General features: G+C 44.6%; 1 protein-coding gene across 3 annotated transcripts in view; it reads right to left on the bottom strand.

Annotated features, from left to right (window-relative positions):
* Positions 1 to 25,314, bottom strand: part of AGPAT4 (1-acylglycerol-3-phosphate O-acyltransferase 4) — a 142,335-nt gene that overhangs the window by 102,036 nt on the left and 14,985 nt on the right. For all 3 annotated transcript variants that reach the window (XM_029911061.1, XM_024194747.2, XM_029911060.1), the window contains exon 2: positions 15,966 to 16,205. In XM_029911061.1, the coding sequence (XP_029766921.1) occupies positions 15,966 to 16,143 (178 nt within the window). In that variant the 5' untranslated portion in view covers positions 16,144 to 16,205. The remainder of the gene's footprint in view (positions 1 to 15,965; positions 16,206 to 25,314) is intronic.

Genomic DNA, 25,314 nt, shown 5'->3' with positions numbered 1-25,314 from the left:
AAATCTCTGCTGAAAAGTGGGACAAGATTATTTGATTAGTTTTCATGAAAATTACTGGGTGTATGGATTAATAAAGTGAGAATTTCTTAGGGGTAAATTGTAATAGAATTCATACAGCATACAGGAGAACATGTAGTTGCCTGTCCCCACAAGCAGACCAGGGCTCCACCTGCAACTCAGAGTACTTTACACTACAGCTACACCTGTAATTCTCAGCTTGGGTGGAGATACACATGCTAGCTTTGATTGAAGTAGCGTGCTGAAAATAGCAGTGTAAACACAGTGGCAGGACTGGTTGCCTTGAGTCCAATCTCACCCAGGACCCTAGGTAGATATTGCACGGCTAGTCCAGCCATTGCCCATGCCACAGTGGCTACATTTCTGTTTTTAGCATGTTAGCTCGATCAAAGCTAGCACGTGTATGTCCACCCAAGCTGGATTACCTCCAGTTGCAGCATAACAAGGGCCCTACCAAATTCATAGTCTTGGGGGGGGGGGGGAACCCACCACACATCATGGACTGTGAAATCTGGTCTTGTGTGTGCTTTTACCCTATACTATACGTATTTCATGGGGGGAGACCAGCGTTTCTCAAAGTGGGGGTTCTGACCCAAAGGAGGTTGCAGGGAGAGGGAGGGGGGGGGGGTCGCAAGTTATTTTAGGGAAGCTGCAGTATTGCCACCTTTACTTCTGTGCTGTCTTCAGAGCTGGATGGCTGGAGAGTGGCAGCTGGTGGCCAGAGAGTGGCGGCTGATGGCAATACCATACCAGGCCATCCTTACTTCTGTGCTGCTGCCGGCGGCGGCTCTGCCTTCAGAGCTTGGCTCCCGGCCAGCAGCTGCCGCCACTCTCCAGCTGCCCAGCTCTGAAGGTAGCACCGCAGCCAGCAGCAGCACAGAAGTAAGGGTAGCAGTACCGTGACCTCCCCCCAACTCCTTTTTGGGTCAGGACCTCTACAATTACAACAGTGTGAATTTTAGGGTATTCTAGCTAGTTCGGCGGCTGGGAATCAAAGTTCTGGGTTCGACTTATCGCGTCTTGTCTGGACGCGATAAGTCGAACCAGGAAGTGATCGCCGTCGACTGCGGTACTCCAGCTATACGAGAGGAGTACCGCGGCGTCGACGGGGGAGCCTGCCTGCCACGTGTGGACCGAGGTAAGTTTGAACTAAGGTACTTCAAACTTCAGCTACGTTATTCACGTAGCTGAAGTTGCGTACCTTAGTTCGAATTGGGGGGGGTAAGTGTAGACCAAGCCTCAGATTTAAATAGCTGAAATAATGAATTGAGAGTCCTGTGGCACCTTTAAGACTAACAGATGTATTGGAGCATAAGCTTTCGTAGGTGAATGCCCACTGCGTCTGACGAAGTGGGTATTCACCCACGAAAGCTTACGCTCCAATACATCTGTTAGTCTTAAAGGTGCCACAGGAGACTCTGTTGCTTTTTACAGATCCAGACTAACACGGCTACCTCTCTGATAATGACAATTACTTTTAAAATCCTATGACCAGGATATTGACCAAAATGGGCCATGAATTTGGTAGGGCCCTAAGCATAACCTTTCCCTTTCTATCCCTACTGCTCACTTGCTCCATGGGGGAAGTAAGCCAGGACAGTCCTGGCTCATCTCACTTCCTGTGCATGCCTGCCTACCCACCTCCACAAGAGGAGAAGGAAGTCGTATTCTCCCCATCACACCATTTCCCTTCACACAGGTAGCAAGTATAGGGATGTAAGAGGGCTCTTTACACCTCTAACAGGACACTGGGCCTTGGGGTACATACGTACACCTCAGCATGCTTTGAGCTGTAGTCACAGGACACATAATTAGATGCGAGCATGCATGTGACTGACAGTACACCATCTGGCTATAATAGCCAGGAAAGGGTGACCTCAGGGGAAGGATGCGTCTTCTTCCTGCCAAGTTTATGAGAAGTAGGAAAGTTTGTTACACAACTGTGCATGTTACTTTCTGCCTTTTCCATCTCGGTTATTAATAAAGTACACCCGGAAGAAGGAGACATGAAACTGAACCTGAGGATTTAGGCTGTCACAGCAGCTGTCTGCCGCACCAAACTCCTTCAGACTCTGCCATTCTTACCTCTGCCTTGCAGGTAACATTCAGTGGTCCCCAGTTTCTCAGAGATGCGTTTCTGCAGTGTCCAGTCCTTCTCACAAGACACCAACAAAAATTAAGTTTGCTGCCTCCAAAGTAGCAGCGTACACACCAGCCTGTTGGCTCGCTGAGGACACACTGTACCTTAAATATAGTTTACAGTAAAACTCACTCAGTGCTAAGAATGTTTCTTAAAAAAAGAGCAGATTTAAGTGACACTAAGACACAACCAAAGAGTTAAACAAAACACTTTTTAGTTTCTAAAGGCAGGTCTACACTTAAAATGCTGTAGTGCTTCAGTGAAGTCACTACTATGCTGATGGGAAAGCTTCTCCTGCCGGCGTAGTTAATCCACCTTTGCAAGAGGCAGTAGCTATGTTGATGGGAGAAGTCTTCCTGTCGACATAGCACAGTCTACACTGGAGGTTAGGTTGGTATAAGAGCATCGTCCAGGGGTGTGGATTCTTCACACCCCTGAGCTAGGCAGTTATACCGATATAAGTTTATAGTGTAGACCTGGCCTAAGACTTATTGTAGCTTGCTAAAGTTCTTTGCCGAAACAGCTCTCTCGCTTCCATCAAGTTATCAGCAGCACCAGCCCTTCTGTAGGAGGATCCAACATTCACAGAATGAGAGGGTGCTGTCTCTTCTGTCCCGTAAGTGATGGATAACTAGAATGTCTTTTGCTCTTCTTACATTTCCCAAAGTCCATGGCCTTTCAAAATGGAACCCAGACAAAAAGTTCCTTCCCCCTACTGGTGTGCAGATGCCAGTCTGTCTTCTTCACTGTCCTGTGAATTTGCTCTGTTTGTTTGGATTACTTTGTTTACCTTCGATGTACGTTCAGTGTCTCCAGCATCTCCTTACTTAATTTACAATGGAGACACGGGCAAACAGCTAAAACAACATTCTTTTGTCTAGGATAACTTTGTTTAATCACAACGTGTTTTAAGAACATATTACCAGCATACATACCTCTTCATACACAACTATACATACACCATGCAATATTCATTACCAACCTATTCCCAGTTATTAATAGGATACCTTACAAGATGCCATTTGGCTAAACACTCGGACAACAGCATGTTGAGTGTGCCCTTTGCCAGTTGACATAAAAGGTCTCTTAGGGTCACAAACAATTAAAATCCACAGAAAGCCAAAGGATACATGTTACTGTCTGCACATAGGGGCAAACCCTGCCCAACCCCCAGCACAGAAGGCCCCATGCTTGGTGGAGCTAGCTCTGTTCCTTCCACTGAGTGAGGGAGGCAGGATGCAAAGCATCCATGCAAGGGCTATGCATGCCTTATGCACTAGACTAGAGCTCAGTTCTGTGCAGTTTATGTATACCCTGGAATAAAGGGAGGTCTTGCAGTATATGATGGCACGTGAGAGCTGAGTTAGAGGATCCTTTGTTTTCCATTTCATTTCTACTCCCTTCAGCAAATAAGGGTGAGGAGAACCATCCCCCGGCACTCGTATCCCCCAAACAGTAATTTGTAAGTTGTAATTTGCAAAGTAACTTTACCCAGAGGTGTAATAATATCCCTTTGAAAACACAAGAACAGTTATTTAGCACTGCCTTAATTTATTTATAAGTCAGATTAGGAGCCAAGACATTTTATAACTAAGCATTTGTTCACACAACTGTACCACTGCTTTTATTCTTCAGTTTCCCTTTGAAAGCCAAGTGCACCCACTGTGAAGCAGCATTGTCATTACATAGGGCAAACTTTACCCCCATGCAGAGAGCCTACAAAAGGCCCAGGCACCACTGAAGTGGGTGAGTTAATTCTCCCCTGAGCAGAGGGCCCAAACAAGGCCTAGCCCCCACTGAAGACCCTCTGCACAGCACTAAATGACACTGTAAGGATGTGGTTTACCCAATCATTGGAGTCCCATTCTGGTTTATTTCAGCAGAATATTTTTGAATGTGGAGAGGAATCGCTCTGCAGCAGAGCTACATTCTAAAGGGCCACTTCAAAATCCGGTCCATGCTGGGGGTCAGTGCTGCCCCAGTCAGAGCTCTGCCAGAGACTGTGAACCTTAAGAACCCCTCAGTGCCAACCGATACAAGAATATCCTGAAGCTGGTATGTACATTCTGGTTCCAACACAGAAAATCAAACGAGATCTTAAATGAAAGACAGGATCACGATGGTCATTAATATCATTGTGAAACGCATGTACACATTATATAAAAAGTTCTCTGGATACAAAAAATATGTTCCTAAAGTCTGTGAAGGCAAAGGTGACAAACAGCTTTCTGCCAGACAAAGGATGTTTATTCACCTGTCTCCCTCAGTCTAGTAAGTTAACAAAACCGAAAGTCCTTTACATATGAAATCAGCAGTGTGGGAGGCAGCACACCAGAAAACAAGCTGCAGGAAGTCCTCCTGATTCTGAGAACAAACAAACAAGGAATTTGAAGATAAGAGAAGGCAAGGAAGATACTCCTTTATTCTGCACCTAGGAAGTAATCAGGCAGTGCAATTACATTAATGAAAACAGGATCACAACCGACCCTGCTTGAAATACTGCAAAGGACATTTGGGTGAAAAACTTATTTAGACTGGAGGTTAGCCTCATGTTATGATTTTGTTTTTTTATCTAGCCCTTCTGTTTGCATTGTCCTTACTCAGCAATTCTTACATTTTGAACATTGATAATAAACGTATGATTGTTTTTACTATAACTCTAGCTCAGTGCTATGGTATTATATAAGGAACTGATCTGGAGTGGAATCAAACACGCTGGTGTGTACACTGACCACTTGGGGACAGCAGATCTGTTTTTTTCTATAAGTGGATAAGGAGCTGGACACTACAGAGGAATGTTTCAAAGGGACTGAGACTGGGTACACCTATTGTTAACCTACAAGGCAAAGTAAGGGCTGGCACAGCGCAGAGGAGATTGTTTGGGTTGCTAACAGGCTGGAGGTGTCAGGGAGCTGACACCCAGTTAAGCACATGCAAGTCTCCCTCTCGCTGGAGGTAACAATGTGACTGTCAGTCCTGGGCACCCCAAGAACAATCACAGAGACATAATCCCTCCCCCAGCTCTCACGTAGGCTGTAGGAGTATCCAAGCTATCAGGGCCAGCTCCAGCTTTTTTACTGCTGCAAGCAGTGAAGGAAAAAACGCCCCGCGATCGGCGGCACTTCGGCGGCAGCTCTACTGCACCACTTCATTCTTCGGCAGCAATTCGGAGGCAGGTCCTTCCCTACGAGATGACTGAGGGACCCGCCGCTGAAGACCCGGACGTGCCGCCCCTTGTCATTGGCCGCCCCAAGCACCTGCTTGGTTCGCTGGTGCCTGGAGCTGGTGCTATATCCTATCTTGAAAGGGTCCAGACTGCTCCCCATATTACACGAGGCCAGCTCCACAGACCAGCACAGGAGGGGGGCATGGCTCTGCATCCTCCTCTTTGTGGTGGTTTGCAGCCCCCAAGATCATACAGAGGAAACAGTCCTTCTACAAATGCAAGTATTGTGATTGCCCCCCCAAGGGCTCCATTGCATCCCACACGGGGGGGGGGGGGAAGGAAAGAGACGAGAAGAGAGATTCTTGAGTGCCCTCAGCTTCTGTGCAAAGGCTGAGCACAGTCTATCCCTATGTAGTTTTATAAAAATCTGGTGGTTTGCCAGATCTATGTTCTAACACCATCTTTTAAGCACACATTTATTTTAAGCTCATGTTGTTGAGCTTTGCAGGGTTTGATTTTATTATATTACAGAAGCACCCAGCAGTTCAGTACAGGGGAAGGCTTAACGGCTTTGTCATTTTAAAAAGGGGAATTAACAGCAATTTGAATCAAATTGTTAAAACATGTGTTTGAAGCTAAGCCTTATTGGCACCAAAGTATTTTCAGCCCAGGAGCAAAGATTTTGTACCAGTATTGTGTTTCATTTGGGATGGAATGTGTACTCACTAGAGTGAGTGACTAATCATCACATACTGGGCTTGAGCCAAGAATAATGCAGAATAGCAGTATACAAACTTCCCCATACAGTTCTGCCCAGGCATGAACACCCTCTGCTCTTGCAGCCTCTTCAGCCAACGGGGACTGATGTGGACAAACCAGACTCTCACGAAACTCACTTTTCCAAATCCACATCAGGATTTGATTAGTGGTTTGCGAAGGAGACAGTGTGAGCATGCAGGGTCAGCATGCAGTAGCCTAAAGTTATTTGCAAATTACTTCTGCCCTTTGGAATTAAGAATTAGAAGCAAATTGCAGCTCTAATAACCTCCTTCAAATTAAAAACTTTCCTGCAGCATTTGATTGTATTTTAAAAACTGGTCAGTGCAGACTGAACTGCATTATTTCATCTAGAGTGGTGGCCTCCCAGGGCATTAGGCACATTGGTCAGGCAATGCAGGGAAGCTCATATAGCTGCCAAGCTGCCATCTATAACTCTTCCTGTTTTGAGACGGGGGGGGGGGAGGGAGGGTGTTACTAAAAATAAGCCAATGATCTCTTGAAACTAATACAGCACTTATAAAGTCTGATTAGGATCACTTTTTTCTGGTGCAGGAGAGATTAGAATCAGGATGAGACCATATACATTCCTGGACTATTCCAAGCCAGCAGTACTTAGTCGTGATGAGGGAATAAGGGAAGATAAGCTACCATGACAGCAGATGCTGGAAATGGAAGAGTGAGAATACTATATATCCAAAGCAGAAAATAAAGCAAAACAAATCTCTACCACCCTTTGCATTTGTGACTTCATGAGAACTTTTGTAGTGTCGAAGATGAAATGCACTTCCCCTGAATTTTGTGAAATTATCTTTACCTTCAACACCAAAATGGAGGAGCTTGCTTGATCGAATGGAATTTGCTATGCTGCCTTCACTTAGCTCTGGAGTTATGCTAACTATGCCTGCTCTATTTCACTGTTTTGGTTGACTCTGTGATTCATGCTATTACAAATCTGGCAAATCAATATGAGGTTTATCACCATTTCAAAGTACACACTTTTACTTTCTGTAGCAGGGCAGTAACCTTGTTCCTGCCCTGAAGGGCTTAAAACAGCCCTGGGAGAGGGCTGTGGTGGGTGAAAACCTGGGCTGATTGGGGAAGTAGCCACAGCTGGGCCACGCCCCAATCAGGCTGCAGCTGGCCCTTATAAGAGGGCTGTGAACCAAGAGCAGCTAGTCTCTCTCTGCTTTCAGAAAGAGAGAGAAGGGCCTGGCTGCTGGGAAGCTCAGGGTGCCTAGAGTGAGGCAGGGCTGGGGAAAGGCCAGAGGGGCTGGGGAGCTCCAGGATAGCAACTCCCCAGGCTGCAGGGCCTTGTTCAAGGCCCCATAGAGGTACTGGGTTGCAGAGAAAGGCAGCAGGTCCAAAACCCTCCTTGCCAGTGATGAGTGGCTTATTCTGCAGACTGCCCCAGGGAATGGGGGCTAGTTGGTGACTGGCAGGAGCCTATGACTGAGGTGAGGTGGGGCTAGGGGGTGGGGGTTCCCTGGGGAGGAAGACCCTGAGACTGAGGGGTGTATACCAGGGGGTAGCACCCCAGATAACGGTGCACCGGAGTCCAGGGAGGGCCTGAGGGCCTGATCCTGCAAGGACTTCAGTCAGATCTACACATGGAATGACCCAACCTAAGCTGTTTTATTAATCAATACACCAGTGCTCTAAAGAATTTACTGCTTATACTTTAAAACACCAAATTTTTACTGATTAGTTTAATGCTGTTTCTTTCCAATACAAAATTATTGTTGTTGTTTTAACCTTTAATACCATTTTCCCCTTGTTCAAACACCAAGCACATATGGATGACTCATTCCAGGCTTGCTGACCTTTAGTGCGGGGTGGGGGAGAATCACTCTTACCACAGAGCTGGTTTGCTCTAGGCACGAATGGACCAAAATTCAAAACAAGGTCTCTTTCAGCCAAGTCAACATTGTGGGCCAGATGTGCAACAGTGGCTGAAGCAGCGCTTTGCATAATTGAGGACAGTGTGCAACAGTGGCCACCATTCCTGAGCCAAGGTCTATCCAGATGCTAGGCCAGCCCCTGGCACAGGGGCAGGCAACCTATGGTACACGTGCCAAAAGCAGCACGCAAGCTGATTTTCAGTGGCGCTAACACTGCCCAGTCCTAGCCACCGGTCCGGGGGCTCTGCATTTTAATTGAATTTTAAATGAAGCTTCTTAAACATTTTAAAAACCTTATTTACTTTACATATAACTATTATAGAAAGACCTTCTAAAAACGTTAAAATGTATGACTGGCACGTGAAACCTTAAATTAGAGTGAATAAATGAAGACTCAGCACACCACTTCTGAAAGGTTGCCAATCCCTTCATAAACTAGAGAGGCTTGACAGCTGCTCTAATCTAGGACAATTACCAGCCTCTAGGGGCACGCAGCTGGGGCATCCCAGTGTAGTTAAGAATGCTATTGCCCTCAGGAAACAATCTTTAACCAAGCAACAGAGGGTAGGGTTACCACATTTCCACAATCAAAAAAGAGGACACTGGGGGGGGGGGAGGAGCCCCGCCCTAGCCCCGCCCCCATCCACTCCCTCCCACTTCCCACCCCCTGACTGCCCCCCTCAAAACCCCCAACTCCCCGCTTCTTGTCCCCTGACTGCCCCCTGCTGAGAACCCCCCCACCCTAACTGCCCCCCTAGGAACTTACCTGTCCCCTGACTGCCCCGACGCTTATCCACTCGCATGGGTGGCAGGGTTGTAGAAATTTTGGTGGTGCCCAGAACCCGCCCCCCCCACCTGCCTAAGGCTCTGGGAGGGGGATTGGGTGGGGGGAAGAAGTCTAGGGTGCAGGAGGGGTGCAGGGTGCAGGCTCTGGGATAGAGTTTGGGTGCTGGGTGCAGGCTCTGGGCTGGGGCAGGGGATGGGTGTGCAGGAGTGGGTGAGGAGTGCAGACTCTGGGATGGAGTTTGGGGGTGGGAGGTGGTGCAAAGGGAGGGGGTGCAGGCTTTGGGAGGGAGTTTGAGGGCAGGAGGGGGGGGTGTGGGAAGGGGGAGGGGGTTTGGGAGTTTGGGGATAGGAGGGGTGCAAGGGTGAGGGCTGTGGGGCTGAGGATGAGGGGTTCATGATGCAGGAGGGGGCTCAGGGCTGGGGCAGAGGATTAGGGTGCAGGGGGATGAGGGTTGGGGCTGAGGGGTTCATGATACAGGAGGGGGCTCATGGATGGAGCAGAGGATTAGGGTGCGGGGGGGATGAGGGTTGGGGCTGGGGATGAGGGGTTTGGGGCATTGGAGAGGCTCAGGGCTAGGGTGGAAGGGCAGGGTAAGGGCAGCCTGTCTTGCCATTTGTGGATGGGGAGCACTAGGACCCGGGGGCAGCAGACAGCAGTTGCTGCCGGCTCTGGCAGTACAAGCAGGCATGGGAGAGGCAGGCGGGGGGGATGCGTGGAGGGGGGGTGGCAGGTGGAGGGGCCGGGGACCCATCCAACACTCCCCCGCTCCCTGACTGCCCCCTGGGACTCCCCTTACCATGCTCATGTCCACGTGTAGGCAAAACATGCTGCAGACAGCAGGGGGGAGCAGGGGAGAGCTCTGGCTGCTGGAGGCCAATGGGAGTGGCTCAATCCGGCCCAGCCGCCCAATCAGCAGCCGCACTCTGCATGGAAGGGAGGGAGGGAGGGGAGGGGAAAAATCCCGGACCTTTTAACCTTGTTACCAATTCCTCCCGGACGGCTATTTAGAGACGCAAAAGCCGGACATGTCCGGGGAAATACGGACGGATGGTGACCCTAACAGAGGGTCCTGTGGCACCTTTAAGACTAACAGAAGTATTGGGAGCATAAGCTTTCGTGGGTAAGAACCTCACTTCTTCAGATGCTTACTTGCATCTGAAGAAGTGAGGTTCTTCCCCACAAAAGCTTATGCTCCCAATACTTCTGTTAGTCTTAAAGGTGCCACAGGACCCTCTGTTGCTTGGTTAAAGATTCAGACTAACACGGCTACCCCTCTGATACTTGAATCTTTAACCAATGCACCCTAAGAGATTAATCAGTAATCAATACTCACATCCACAAAGAAGACTACACCAGGTTGCAGTCCCTGCAGTAACAATCATGAATGAGGGTGGCATAGCAGCTGCTCTGGCTCGCCAGCCACACAAAGATTTCTCTCTGCAGGGGGGACTTCTCCAGTAGACACCTAAGCTGGCTTTAGTGCTACACTGCCTCACTGGAGCTGAGCCTGGGCCAGTATCTGGCCCTGTGCATGGAGTCACTTGTGCACATAAGTGACTAGCATCTGCAAGCAAAACACTCCATGTTCACATACAAAGAGAGTACAAATGCGATCTTAGAGTATTAAAACACATTAAAGTGACAAAACTTGTTGCCTGCAATACAAATGGAGGCTTCTTTGAAATCTGGTGTGGCAGGCTGTATTCAGCTTTTGTGGCTCCCTCTGTGGGCTCCCATGGTCCTGCTACACCCCACTTTAAGAAGTAGTGAGCGAAGAACAGAACAGAGAAAGGAAGGTGGGTCCTTCAAGCTTGCCTAGAGAAGACTCTCCAGAGCATCCATTTTGAAAGCTAAACACACCTGGTCCTCTGAGGGACAACCACCACCAATCAGGGCTTGCTGGCCCATAAAAAAGGTTCTCCCTGGCATTAGCAGTTCAGTTCCAGGCTGGGACCAGCAGAGTGAAGGGTGCTCCTCTCTGGCCAAAGGAGCCTGGCAATCAGACAGAGTTACACAGCTGGGATTGCAGAGAGAAGAACCTGAGGACACTGGCCCTGAGATATCACTAGAGAGAGGGGCCGGTAGGAAGAGGCCCAGGGAAATAGCAGTGAAGGACTGAAGTTGATCAGCACATGGCTGCTGTGCATAGGGTCCCTGGGATGGAACCCAGAGTAGTTGACAAGTCCAGGTTCCCCTACCAGCCACAGGTAAAGGGACATAAACCTCAATAAAGGAGACATGGCTTATCTGGGAGCCCGAACAAAGGACTGAATTTAAAGGGCCTAGAGCCAGGGCTGAAGATTCTAGCGACGGAAAATAGAGTCCAATAAACAGTCTAACACCCTGGAAGAGGTTCACTTGGACTTTTTGACTTGGCTCAAGGGCCAAGACACTTAACTCACCAAAACCACCTGGCAGCCTGCAGGGGACACTGTGGTATTGCACCCAGCTGCTCAGAGGTAAGCGTCTCTTTGCAACTATTCTTGTTTAAAAATATATATGTGTGTGTGTGTGTGTGTGTGTGTGTGTGTGTGTGTGTGTGTGTGTGTGTGTGTGTGTGTGTGTATATATATGCTTTAGACCCTGGAGACATTAAAACCATGTAAAAAAAAACCCCACACCCCAAAAGTCTATCCCTACTAGTATCTAGAAAACAAAGTGAACTTGGGGTTTGGGGTGGAATGGGCCTGGTGACAGCGCTGTGAGGGGAAACTATCAGACATCAAAGGTCTTTTCTTTAGAGCTTTCCCTGATCCAATGACGGATTCATGAGATTCTAGGGGGCTCCCTCTCTCTTTATTCTGAGAGTCATTTCCCACTGGACCCCTCCCAACTAAATCATTCCTATGCTCATGTCAAGGCTGATCCCCACTTTGAACCTTAGGGTACAAATGTAGGGGCCTGCATAAAAACTTCTAAGCTTATCTACCAGCTTAGCTTTGGTCCGCTGCCACCATCACAAGAATTCCCTCCCTGGGAAGCCTTGAGAAACCTTTCACCAATTCCCTGGTGAACACAGATCCAAACCCCCTTGGATCTTAAAACAAGGAGAAATCAATCTGGTTCTTAAAAAAGAAGGCTTTTAATTAAAGAAAAAGGTAAAAATCATCTCTGTAAAATTAGTATGAAAATACTTTACAGGGTAATCAAACTTAAAAAGCTCAGAGGACCCCCCTCTGTCTTAGGTTCAAAGTACAGCAAACAAAGATACACACTCTGGTAAAAAGGTACATTTACAAGTTGAGAAAACAAAGTAAATCTAAGACGCCTTGCCTGTCTTTTACTTACTAGTTTGAAATAGGAGAGACTTGTTTAGAAAGATGGGGAGAACCTGGATTGATGTCTGGTCCCTCTCAGTCCCAAGAGCGAACCACCCCTTAAAACAAAGAGCACACACAAAAGCCTTTCCCCCCCCCCCAAGATTTGAAAGTATCTTGTCTCCTTATTGGTCCTTGGGGTCAGGTGTCAGCCAGGTTACCCGAGCTTCTTAACCCTTTACAGGTAAAAGGATTTGGAGTCTCTGTACACAGAGAGCTGTTACCCTTCCCTTTATAGTTATGACAGCTCATCTTCCACCAAGTGCCTTCCAGTAAACAGACACTAATGTCTCAGCCCTTAAACACATCTTCAAGAGGCACTGAGCAAACTGATATCTACCTCACTCTCCATGCATCAGAGCTCAAGACAGTCTCCTCTACAACATGCCCAAGGTTGGTCACAGAGCTGCATACAGGTTCTAGCTCTCAGGTGTAAAATGAAATAGTCCATTCAAAATGACAGTGTTATCAGTTTAAAAGACCATGGTTACTCTGTGGACAGTTGAGAGGGAGGGAAGAGGAACTCCATTTTGTCTCCCAACAAGCAACAGGTGTCATGTGTTTTGGAAAAAGCAGCAGCTGCTTTTGAGCAGATAAGTATAGCTGATTTTCCAAAATGCACAGTGATTCATCAGGCACTGATGGGCAGGATCAAGCCTTTTCCGGTCTTAGGTTCTTAGTACTGGATAGATAAACTGAAACATTGTTTTCAGCAAGCCCGTTTTACTGCACTTAACTGCTATGCAATTCTTGGAGCTCATGTTAAGGCAGTTTTCTGATATAATTATGACATTCTCTCTTCTATAACTAAATGTTAAGGACTCAGCACAGTGCCATTAGAGCACTTCAACAGTTTTATGCGGATATCTTTCATGTACTTCACAAGGCATGGACTTATAACAATTCCTAAAAGCCAGCCTGGCTGACAGCAGGCTTCATCACCACATGACACATATTTATGGCTCCATGTGATCCAACAGCAATGGGCCAAATCCTTAAGTCCTTACTCACTGAAGTTAATGGAAATTTTAGCTGAGCAAGGACTGGGTAAAAACTGAACATGGATTTAGTCCAATGATTTTAGAAACAGTGACAGCTGGGAACACATTAGTATTCTACAGTCCATAGGCTGCTATTGAAAATGGGCAGGTTACATTGTTTCTCCTTTAAAATTAAGCTTTTGGGCTGATTCGGATCACAACTGTTATTTTAATAACATAATATATTGAGATATACCTATCTCATAGAACTGGAAGGGTCATTGAGTCCAGCCCCCTGCCTTCACTAGCAGGACCAAGTACTGATTTTGCCCCAGATCCCAAAGTGGCCCCCTCAAGGATTGAACTCACAACCCTGGGTTTAGCAGGCCAATGCTCAAACCACTGAGCTATCCACTAATGGAATTCTTCTTATCTCTATGGAGCTGTTCCTGATTTACACCAGTGAGATCACAGCCATTTGATTTTTATTAAACATGCATAAACACTTTACCATGTAACATAGAAAAATACAGGCAATAATAGATACTTAAGGCCAGATTCTGCCACCCTTTTTCTCACAGAGTGCTATCTTATTGAAAAAAAACTAGACCCACTGATGTCAAAGGAACCAGATGTGCTGCAAGATAGTACTGAGCATGAGTAAGTGGCAGAATCTGGCCCTATAGCTTTCTGTTAGTAATATTCTGAACATTATTTTCCTCAATAAAATAAGAGGGCAAAAATTCAGGAGCCCTTATTCAAACAAAGCTCCCATTTGGTGCTAGATTAGCAGTCTAACTATTGTATTCTCTGTTAGGATTCATTAGGAAAAGGATAGATAAGACAGAAAATATCATATTGCCTCTATATAAATCCATGGTATGGCCATATCTTGAATACTGCATGCAGATGTGGTAGCCTCATCTCAAAAAAAGATATATTGTAATTGGAAAAGGTAAAGAAAAGGGCAACAAAAATGATTAGGGGTATGGAACAGCTTCCATATGAGGAGAAATTAAGAAGACTGGGTGAGACTTTTCAGCTTGGAAAAGGGGCGACTAAGGGGGGATACGAGAGAGGTCTATAAAATCATGACTAGCGTGGAGAAAGTAAATAACTCCTTCTCATAACTCAAGAACTAGGGGGTCACTCAATTACATTAATAGGCAATAGGTTAAAAAAAAAAAAGACAAAAAGTAAGTATTTCTTTACACAATGCACAGTCAGCCTGTGGAACTCTTTGCCAGCGGATATTACGAAGGCCATGACTATAACAGGGTTTAAAAAGAGAACTAGATAAATTCGTGGAGGATAGGTCCAGGGCCGGCTCCAGCATTTCTGCTGCCTCAAGCAAAAAATAAATAAATAAAGCCGCGATCGCGATCAGCGGCGGCAATTGAAAAAAAGAAAAAAGAAAAAAGAAAAAAGAAAAAAGAAAAAAGAAAAAAGAAAAAAGAAAAAAAAGCCAGGATCGGCGGCGGCAGTTCAGCGGCAGGTCCTTCGCTCCTAGAGGGAGTGAGGGACCTGCCGCCCCCGAATTGCCGCAGGTGCCGCCCCTCTCCCTTGGCCGCCCCATGCACCTGCTTGTTAAGCTGGTGCCTGGAGCCGGCCCTGGATAGGTCCATCAATGGCTGATAGCCAGGTTGGGCAAGGATGCAAAACCAAGCTCTGAACCATCCCTGGCCTAGTCTGTTTGCCAGAAGCTGGGAATGGGCAACAGGGGATGGATCACTTAATGATTACTGTTCTGTTCATTCCCTCTGGGGCACCTGGCATTGGTCATTGTCAGAAGACAGGACACTGGGCTAGATGGACCATTGGTCTGACCTGGTATGGTCATTCTTATGATTATTTACATTACATAAATACTGTGCATGGATCAGTGGTGTAGCTAGGAATGGAAATTTGGGTGGGCCCCTGACTTTCGGGTGGACAGGCAAGGACAGACTGTGCTAGCTCAGCTTCTCCAACACCACCCCCTCTCCCTAGTCCTGGTGCCCCCAGACACAGGGCTTCACCTGTCAAGATGGGCACGCGCATGGGGCAGTTCAGAAAATGGCAAGGCAGAGCGGCCGGAGCATAGCTTTCTGAAGGACCTGGCACATAGCTTCATCCTGGATTTCATGTGCCCGAATGATGCTCCAGGCCACTGTGGCAATGCTACACCTCTGCTCAGATTTGGGTGGGCCAGGATGTTAAGTGGGTGGGCCGCAGCCCATCAAGATCCACCTGTGGCTATGCCCCTGGCATAGATACAGTAGTCTACAATTTGACATGTTTATTCAATGAATAAAAGCAATAGTTTCAAATCAAGCTAGTACTGTATGTAAGAGTTATGTTGTGAGCCAGTATTATTTATCATCTTTTCATGCCAACACTACTGAAATCTGGAACACTTACCCCAATTTAAAAAATAAAAAGTCATGTGTGTCCATGAATCTTCAGGATAATGGAGAAATCAGAAGATATACTGGATGAGAACCATTTAGAATGGTATGGTATGCAACTATATACAGTGACAGTATGCCTCTGTAAATATTAAGTTCTATCATTCCTTGGTCAGTATTTACTTTTTTGGCCACTCAAACATGATGCTCATCATAAGAGTCCAATATCTATATCATCTTGTGTCAAGGGAATGCCCCAATATGAGTGGATGAAAAAGTTATACTTTACAGTACATTTTGATTTAACAAAACACACACACACACACACACACACACACACACCCCTACACCCCTCATACTTTAAGCAATACACAGTCTCACAGCAAAATGTAGGGATTTATATGCATGAATATGCAAACATAGGTAGTAATGTTATTTAACAACTAATTCATTGGTCAAGATATGGAAATAAAACTTTAAAAAGATTCTTACGGCTTGAAATGCAGTAAGCCAGTCTGCAATTGATCTTCCTGAAAAGCTGCTTGTTGATTGGCCAGAGGACAAGTGTGAAGAGCTGAATGAAGTTAATTATCAGTCCCGACACTATAAATATGTAGCAGATAAGTAGGTGGCAAATGAACTGAGACTTCAGAAAGCCAATGATGTCCATGGTTCATTAAGAACGCAAGGGGAACTTCCAGAAAGAGAAAATCCAGGAATTCAGAAGACAGTCTGCAAAATCAAGCAACAATACCAGCTGTTAGAAAACAGAAATAAAGTTAAATAGAAATTAACATTTTAATACATAGATAACTCACTGCTTTCCTACTAAATCTTTTTTTCTATTCGTAAGAGAAAGACTTGGTTACAAATACTTACCAAGACAGACACTGAAAAAGAGCCACATTTTCAATCAATTTACATCCTTGGTGATAAACACTTGCTCCTATGCCTAAATCCCACTGACTTCAAGAATTAAGTGCTTTGCTGGATAGAAATGGGATTACCCAGGTACTCAATGTCAACCGTGTTCATATGCTTTGCTGAATCAGATCCTTACTGATAAAGTATGAAATAGCTGTACAGAATGGTGTTCAGACAGTTACATTCGAAATAAGATATATTCCTTGAACTTTACCTTCATGATCAACCCCAAAAGTTACATTCTTACAGTCTTGAGAAATTCAAGACAAAAAACAAAGAAAAACTGTTTGCTTCATTCCTTTGGGCAGCAGTTTTAATCAAGGCTCACAAGGTGCTTTGAGAAAGGATGCCTGAGCTATCAGCCACTTAGTCCCTGCTGGTGAATGGTACTACATACATATCTGCATGTGTAACTTATTTTGCTTTTGAAGCCCGGTCCCCCTCCACAAAACACTCAGTTCTGCCAGGTGCTAAGCATTCTGGCTCAGTGCAGTAGAGACATTAAGCACATGCTTAAAATTTAAGCAAGTGAGCAGTCCCACTGAAATCAATAAAACTACCCAGATGTTTACAAAACTGCTTTGCTTGATAGAGCAAGTGAGCGGATCATCTTGCAGGACTGAGTCGTTATTCAGTAATGCAGATAAGCTGAAAAAGTGAACCAGCTCAGAACATTTTGCAGGTCACCTTTAAGCCTACAAAAACTTCAGAGGGCCAAACATCAAATCCATTCTCCATAATTTGAAATTACATAGCGGCAGCTTAAAAATAAGAAGTCTTCCTCCTTTTTAGAAAAGGAATTTTTTAAAGATACTATGTGGCTTCTCTCCTGCTATTCTAATACAGTGTAATCATCAAGTCTTGGTTTACTTCTTTATGTACTAGCATCCTCAATGGGATCTCAGCAGCAGAGCTCTCAGAATAGCGTTGGTTAGGCAACTGTTGCTACAGAGCCAGCAACAGCACCCCAACAATATAGCCTGTAGATCCCTTATAAAGGAATTATTTTTTGTGACAAAGTGGTGAAATTTAAAAAAAAGTTTATCACCACTAGGCAATTTTAAGATAGAAGTGAAGGCCCAAAAGTTGACCTGACAATGTCCTTTGAATAGAGAAAGTGAGAACTATCACAGATCCAGTTTATTACTCAAAGTCAGTAGCATTAATACAAAATGTTTTTTCTTTCCCTTCTGTGCTGACATGCTTGACGGGGAAATAACCCTGCTTGACAGATATCAATGGAAGGTTATAGCTCTGAATAGTTATTTATACCTATACCAACCCTGGAGATCCTAAAAATAAAGATGGACTATTAAGACTTCGTGGGCAGAAAATGTGATGGTTGTCTGGTTGGAAGTTTTTTTTTTTTATATAAACTAAAATCTGAATTCAGTCAGCTGGGATCATCATCGTAGCTAACACTATCACATTATCCAGAGCATAATCGCAAAGTTACCAACAAAATCCAAGGTCCTGTGGCACCCTTAAGACTAACAGATGTATTGGAGCATAAGCTTTTGTGGGTGAATGCCCACTTCATCAGGGCATTCACCCACGAAAGCTTATGCTCCAATACATCTGTTAGTCTTAAAGGTGCCACAGGACCCTCTATTGCTTTTTACAGATCCAGACTAACATGGCTACCCCTCTGATACTTAACAAAATCCAAGTAAATTTGCATTTTGTATAAGTAACATATGATTTTAACAAAGCATGCTTCCATGGATAAACACACCTTCCATTATATTTACCCTTTCCATTATTAAAGTAAGCAATTTAGGAGTTTTCTGCCACACTGCAAAAGAAAGTATGTTATCTCATTTTTATGATTGTTAAAAACCTCTCCTTGGGGCGTATTTACTTCATTGCTCACTATATATAAAGATGCCTTTTTTAGTATATTCAAATTAAACCCTCCATCTATCATTTGTATTTTCCTTCCCCATTTGGGCCCAATCCTGCTCCTGCAAGGAAGCAGACCTTCAATTCTAGACACTGTTTTGCTGGACTGTTGTCATTTGAACTCAGTGAGGGAACTATCAACATTTTGGACAGACAATGTGCTTATCACAGCATTCAATACGCACAGCTTGCTCAATTGCTTCATGTTTTCACAATTTTCTTGTTGGGCACAATATACACAGAAAACAGGATAAATATTAGCACTCAGACATGAAGGATCCAATTCAGTAGTGTTTACTCAAACAGAACTCCCACTGATGCCAGCGAGAGGTCTGCCCGAATAAGGAATGCATATTTGGGCCCATGCTCACGAGGCAGAACTCTGGTCTTAGTTAGATGTATTAACTACCCCCTCCATTGATTTCAGCAACATATGACCCACCACGTTGCATTGTGCTGGAATGCCAGTGAATCGTTCATTTAAATAAAAGAGTCCATCTCATTTATTATAAAAATCAAATGTCACTAACTGGAAAAACTAACACTAATAAAATTTCATACTAATAGAAAAAGCAAAAGTTCATTTAATAGCATGCCCTGTAGCAAGAAGTGCTGCCCTGATATTCTCTTGCAAAACAGCAATTCATATGTCTAGCTGCAATACCCTTTATCTGGACATTTTCTCCTTAAGTAAAACTGTTCCTGGATCTTCTATGTCTAAAGAAATTACATAGTGGGATCTAGTAATCTCACAGTATTTTCACTTGGATTGCAAGTTCTTTGAGGGAGGGACTGACTTCGTACAGTACCTAGCACACTGGGGCCTTGATCCTGAGTTAGTGTCCCTAAACACAACTATACTATTTTATTGGTATTGTAGTGAACAATCCAGATCCAAATCAACTTGAACCTGATGAGCCATGACACATGAGGTATCTGTTGCAGAATACATTGCTTCAGAGTGGTGTCAATCCAATACAGAAGAGATTTGTCCAGGGTTTAAGGAAGGTGGTTTTTTTTGGACCAAGCTGTAGCTAGAAAAGGACAATTAAAACACCAAATCTCATAGTTGCTGGTGATCTACATTAAACTAATGGTGGTATCGATCCCCATCTCAGTGTGCAAGATATGCCCTTTGTGTAATGAAGATTTGCTTCTTTCTACTTGTTATACTGTGTACTGCCTGAAGACAGGTTAAAGTTGACACTTCTCCATAGACTGGAAAGTGACAATGTGGCATATGTTTATTGCCGCAGTTGCAGGTTGCAGCCACTATCAATAAGGCTGGAAACCAGTTATTAGTATAACACCCTTATCACATCCCTGTTTTCACACGTTATTAAAAATTCATTTTTGAGACTGCAAGCTTATTAGTTTGGTCAACGACCCAAGGGTTTTTTTAAGTCTGTTTTTATGTGTGAGCAGGATTGGATATAGTTACAATTCATGAAGCAGCCCCTTGATCTTACAGAGCCTTAAGATAGGACTGTGCTTTTTCCTCAATGTGATTTTAATAAGTTTTGCCAAAAGTAAACAAGTATGTGGAGAAAACCACAGGAACCCTCTCTCCTGATTCAGACCAACTTCCTCAATCCATCAATGGGACTACTCACATGTTTAAAGTTAGACAAACATAGATAGCTGACAATTACAATTGGGTGGGAAAGATATCAATGCATGCTGTACATTGTCTGAAACCACAGCAATTAGGCTTATCATAAAATCATTCATTAAAACGGATTAACTGCCTTTTGTATTCGCTAGCCTGTTTAATTCCATGTCACAGAATCCCTCTAATCTAATGTAATTCCCAAAGATCAGTAGGAGTCTGGATCAAAGAACAAACAAATAATATAAAATAAAAACAGAGTCTGGTATAATGGAGATCGGGGTGGGGGGGGGTGGGGCGGGGGGGAAAAAAATCACTGTTTGACATGATTAACAAAATCATGTATTAAGGGTAGCTGATCAAAAGCCTTTCAAAAGAAGGAAGAATATATATCATTACTCCACCGATTCAGTATTTTCACTGTTACAGTAGTTTCCAAAGAAAAATGTTAAACTTGAACACATTACATTTATGTTCAACATATTCCATACTGCAGGCCTTTTATGCTAAAAACTTTGTAAGATTAAAGTAATAACCACTGATAAAACAAAAAGTGTATTGCAATAATTCATGAAGACAATGGTACATTTGAAAGTCACTGTCTGGTTTCATAGCTCAGTCACAAAATTTAAGTTTGTAAAGCATTTAATACACTAAGACACCAATATCAAGTTTAATAAAAATAGTTAATTTAATTAGGGATGGAACTTTGTCATAAGGACAAAGTAGAGACATTTGTTCTTGTAAAAAATAAAAAAATTAAAAAGCTTAAAGAATTACAAAGCCGTATTTCAATAGGCTCCCCCCTCTCCCCCCCCCCCCCACCCCCATTCAATCCAAGCTAGTGTTTGGATTTAAGAACATTCCCCTGCAGTGTTTGCAGCTCAAACATCACCACACTGAACAAGTGCATGAAAGAGTGAAAGTAACCGTAAATAAAAATACTGACTTAAGGCACTTCCTGTAGCCTGGGAAACAGTATAAATAAAAAGGCATAAATAGTGCAAGGTACAATTTATTTTATCAATCAACAATACAGTTGTCAACACAGGCAAGGACATTGTTTTTTTAAACACTGAGGGGACAATGAAGCCCTGTGACTTAAACCAATGTCACCATATTGTTTTCAATAGTCACCCACAGTTAACCCCAGTGTAAATGAGAAGAGGATAAGGCCCATAATTCTTAGAGTGTGATTTATTAAACATACACACTGATTTTCTTATAGCTCATGACAGAAAGCCATAACAGCCTTTTGAAAACAAAGGCCCAATCAATACATTCTCAGAAGACATTAAGATAGAAAAAGGGTTTTTTGGCAACCAGCTTATCAACACCCTTAAATTAATTGGGAGGACAGTGGACAAAGCAAACAAAAGGATGCTTTGTGATGGGCACTTCCCTTTGGTATGAAACAGATAGAGGGCCCAATCCTGCAAACACTGGTCTAGTGAGTAGTCCAAGGCTATACAATTATTTGACTAAGGGGTTACAAGGTCAGGACCATAAATAGTAGCCACTACTCTGCACTCCTCCTTCCCCATGATCAGAGACATCTAGTTTTGCTCTGAAGCAAGACCGATCATACACCTCTTCTGTTTACACCACTTCCAAATATTTCTTTTGTCCCCACATGAGGCTGGGGCAGTACTCGGTATCCAGTGCCCCCTACTGACCACTTCTTTGGCCCTGCAATGACTTCTCCCTCTCTCTCTCTCTCTCAATACATATCCAGTGACTTAGCCCTCTGGCTAGATCAAATCTTTCATAGTCACAGAAGGGGACAGAAATGGAAAGTCCAGCTAAAGAGTCCATACCAACCTCCAAAGAGAAGCTCTTTCTGCCCCCCTTGAACTATGCTGAAGTTGAACTCCTCCCCCCCCCGGTCCAGGGTGCCAGCTGAAGTGCTCGGGTCCCATTAATTCTGCCCATTCTACCAGCCTGGGTTTCCTCACCCTGTTCTAGCTGTGCCAGGCCTGCAAACCTTCTCTAGCACACACACACAGGTGAGGCCACACCCAGCTGCAGACAGACTGAAATCAGCTCTGTGTGGGAAGATTCAGCTCAGGGATTTACTCAGCACTCACCTCCTTTGGAGTGTAAACCCAAAATAATATGGTCTTGCACTATAGAGAGAGATCTGGACACTGCAAACTCATAAAAGTCACACCTTCCTCAATGTGGAGGGAGATATGCACAGCCTCCCATCCCTCTCCCCCCCCCCCATATGAATTGTACAAACTGGGATTTGTAATAAGTTTATTTTTTGTTTATTAACTACAAAAGGTAGATTTTAAGTGATTAGAGGGATAGCAAACAGAACAAAGCACATTACTGAGCAAATAAAACAAAACACGCAAACTAAGCTTAATATACTCAAGAAACAGGTTACAAAACGTAATTTCTCACCCTAAATCTTGTTTTAGGCAGGTTGCAGCATTTCTGTAGCTTAGAGTTATAGTTATTTCTCTCTACAGACTGGACCCCTATCTCAGCCTGGACTCAGCAGCTGCCTTTCCCGTCAGGTGTTTTTCGCAATCTTCCCTCTTGGACTGCTAGGCAATAGAGAAGAGTCCTGATTGACTTACTTCCCAGCCTTAAATAAAAGATTCCCACCTTATGTAAATTCTGTTTCCCAGTCTAACCCTCCCCCCCACCCCTTCTTAATGGAAAAATACTGAAAGCCCAAGATGGGGGTCTAGTACCAGGTGACCCGATCACCTGACCCTGTCGTGTCAAAGCAGCAGCCTGGGGAGCTTCTCAGGAAGGTGGGAGATTAGTATCTTTGAAGTCTATTGTTCTTCCTAATGGCCCATTGAGGTGGATTGCCTACTATCTGGTGGGCATTCCCCCAAATACACACACAGTTGTAATGGTTACATAGTCATTATTCCTAACCTCCAATACAGAAATGATACATTCATACAAATTAGATAAACACATTCAGTAGATCATAACCTTTCTAATGATCTCACATGACCCATCTTGCATAAAACATCTTAGTTATGCCATATTCATATCATAACAATATTTCTATGAATATGGGGTGCAGTGTCACAAGGCCCTCTTCAGCCTACCTTCATCAGACCCTTCCTTAAGAGTGATAGCTCCCTTGCTCTTCCTTCCTGGGTCTCCTTCACTGCATTCTCTTTCATCTCTATGTAGTCCACCTTGATCGTGTCACAGCTGGGATCACTAACTATAACTGAGTCACCAGATCAGGATCAGCTGGAGGTTAACTGCCACATCACAGGAAAAGCTGAGCTGAGTCCCCTTAAAGGACCGGCTAGCCCATGACGACACTCACACAAGGAGATTATGCGAAGGTCGCATAAACTGGGGCGGAGAGAGTCAGGAACAGAATTTTAGGGTTCCTAGCAGCAAATTCAGTCAAACTGCACTGTTTCTCTGGGCTCTAGGCTACGCTAATGGGACAACTTGAAATCACATTTCTGCCTGAGCATTTTGTACCTGCTACGCTTACAAGTAGTACTTAGAGCACTGTGTTTAAACCAAAGCATGAGTTTAAACTGCTTTGCTGCATATGGATGGATTTGTTGAACAGAATAAAGCATCTAAATCTGGGGTTTAGGCTCTTAGTCCCAGCATTAGGCACAGCAAAACTCACACTGAGCTGCCACCTAACTCAGCAGGCACCTACATTTTTCACTATAAAAGTCCCCTATGTGCTCAAGTTCCTGCCTCTAGGCATGTGCACTGCTGCCTCACTAAGGAGCCAGACATTTGTCTCCCATATAAGTCCCAGCACAATCCTTAAATCAGGTGGAGGGGGGGGGGGGGGGGAGAGAAACATTCAAGGGAAGGGAGAGACATACACCTCACTCACCTTGCCTGTGGGGCCTGATCGCTTAGGCCTGGGCTACACTAGCGGGGGAGGGGGGTTCAAACTAGTATACTTCAAGTATACTAGTATACTTCGAAGTATCTTAGTTCGACTTACCTGGCCGTCCTCACGGCGCCGAGTCAACTGCTGCGGCTCCCCCGTCGACGCCGCTTACTCCTCCTGCCGAAGTGGAGTACAGGCGTCGATTAGCGGATCGATTTTTCTCGTCCAGACAAGATGCGATAAATCGATCCGATACATCAAATGCTACCCACTGATCCGGCAGGTAGTATAGACGTACCCTTAGAATGGGGCCCATTCAAAATCCAGAGGAGGACGTGCTTCCTTATAAAACGTTTAGTCCAGTGGTTAGAGCTCTCATCTGGGAGAGAGGGGGGAATTAAACCAGTCTCCCACAGCCCAGGTGAGTGCTCTAACCACTGGACTAAAAGTTATAAGGGAAGCCGAGGCACAACCACTTCTTGCAAGCAGCAGTTTAGGCTCCTAAGCCATTTGACTTCAGGGGAGGGATTCCCAGCTGTGTCGAGCAGAGCTAGGGATCACTGCAGTTTGGATTTAGGCATCTAATTCCATGAGAGATGCGCTGCTTAGGACACACCCCTTGTCAGCATCTCCTATTGGCTAGCTTAGGTGGTTCCCTGCTGAGCATCCTGGCTTTTGTGGATCCCATTCTTTAGATACGTCCTTGTCTAGTCATAGAAGCAGGATTTGAGGAAACTCTTGTACTGCAGATGATCTCAATATATGTTCCATTCTATATGCATCCGAAGAAGTGGGCTGTAGCCCACGAAAGCTTATGCTCTAATAAATTTGTTAGTCTCTAAGGGGCAACAAGTACTCCTGTTCTTTTTGCGGATACAGACTAACACGGCTGCTACTCTGAAACTCGTCTATTCATTGTATAGGGAGCCTAGATACCTAACCTAGGCTTTGTGGATCCCATTGTTGCGCTAGTGATTTTCTAGGCGCCTAAAAGTTAGGTGTTGCAGTGCTCAGCACTGTCATGTCTAAGTCTCATTTCAGATCCGGGCTATGGTCAAGTGCTTTGCTGAATGACAGTCCAAAGTGTCGAGCTTCAGCGGGAAGTTTAGAACAGCCAGACATCTTACAGGACACTGTACACTGCCACAGTTGCTGTTGACTGAAACTGACTCTCACAAACGGAACCAGTTGCTGAGGCAGAGAATACACTCAGGCTAGAATAAAGCAGCCTCAGTACTGGGTTTAAACAAACTTTTATTCAAACAACAAGAAATAAGCATTATTCTAAAACCAGTTTCAAATCATCTGCAGTACAAGAGTTTCCTCAAATCATGCTTCTATATACACACACACACACACACACACACACACACACACACACACACAGAGCAAGTCACAGGAAATCGTGTTTTATTCTTCTTGCTTGTGGTTAGCAAGTGCGTACATGACTAACACTACAGCATCTCCCCAAGAAAACATAGTCCAATAGATGCCACAATAGCTAGAATTGAAGGAGTTTACAGGAAGAATTGCCTCTATTTTTCCATTTGTTCTCTTAG

This window comes from Terrapene carolina, unplaced genomic scaffold (genome assembly GCF_002925995.2).
Source record: "Terrapene carolina triunguis isolate 2854851 unplaced genomic scaffold, T_m_triunguis-2.0 Scaffold85, whole genome shotgun sequence".
Taxonomy (NCBI): Eukaryota; Metazoa; Chordata; order Testudines; family Emydidae; genus Terrapene; species Terrapene triunguis.
This window is presented reverse-complemented; position numbering and strand designations above follow the sequence as displayed.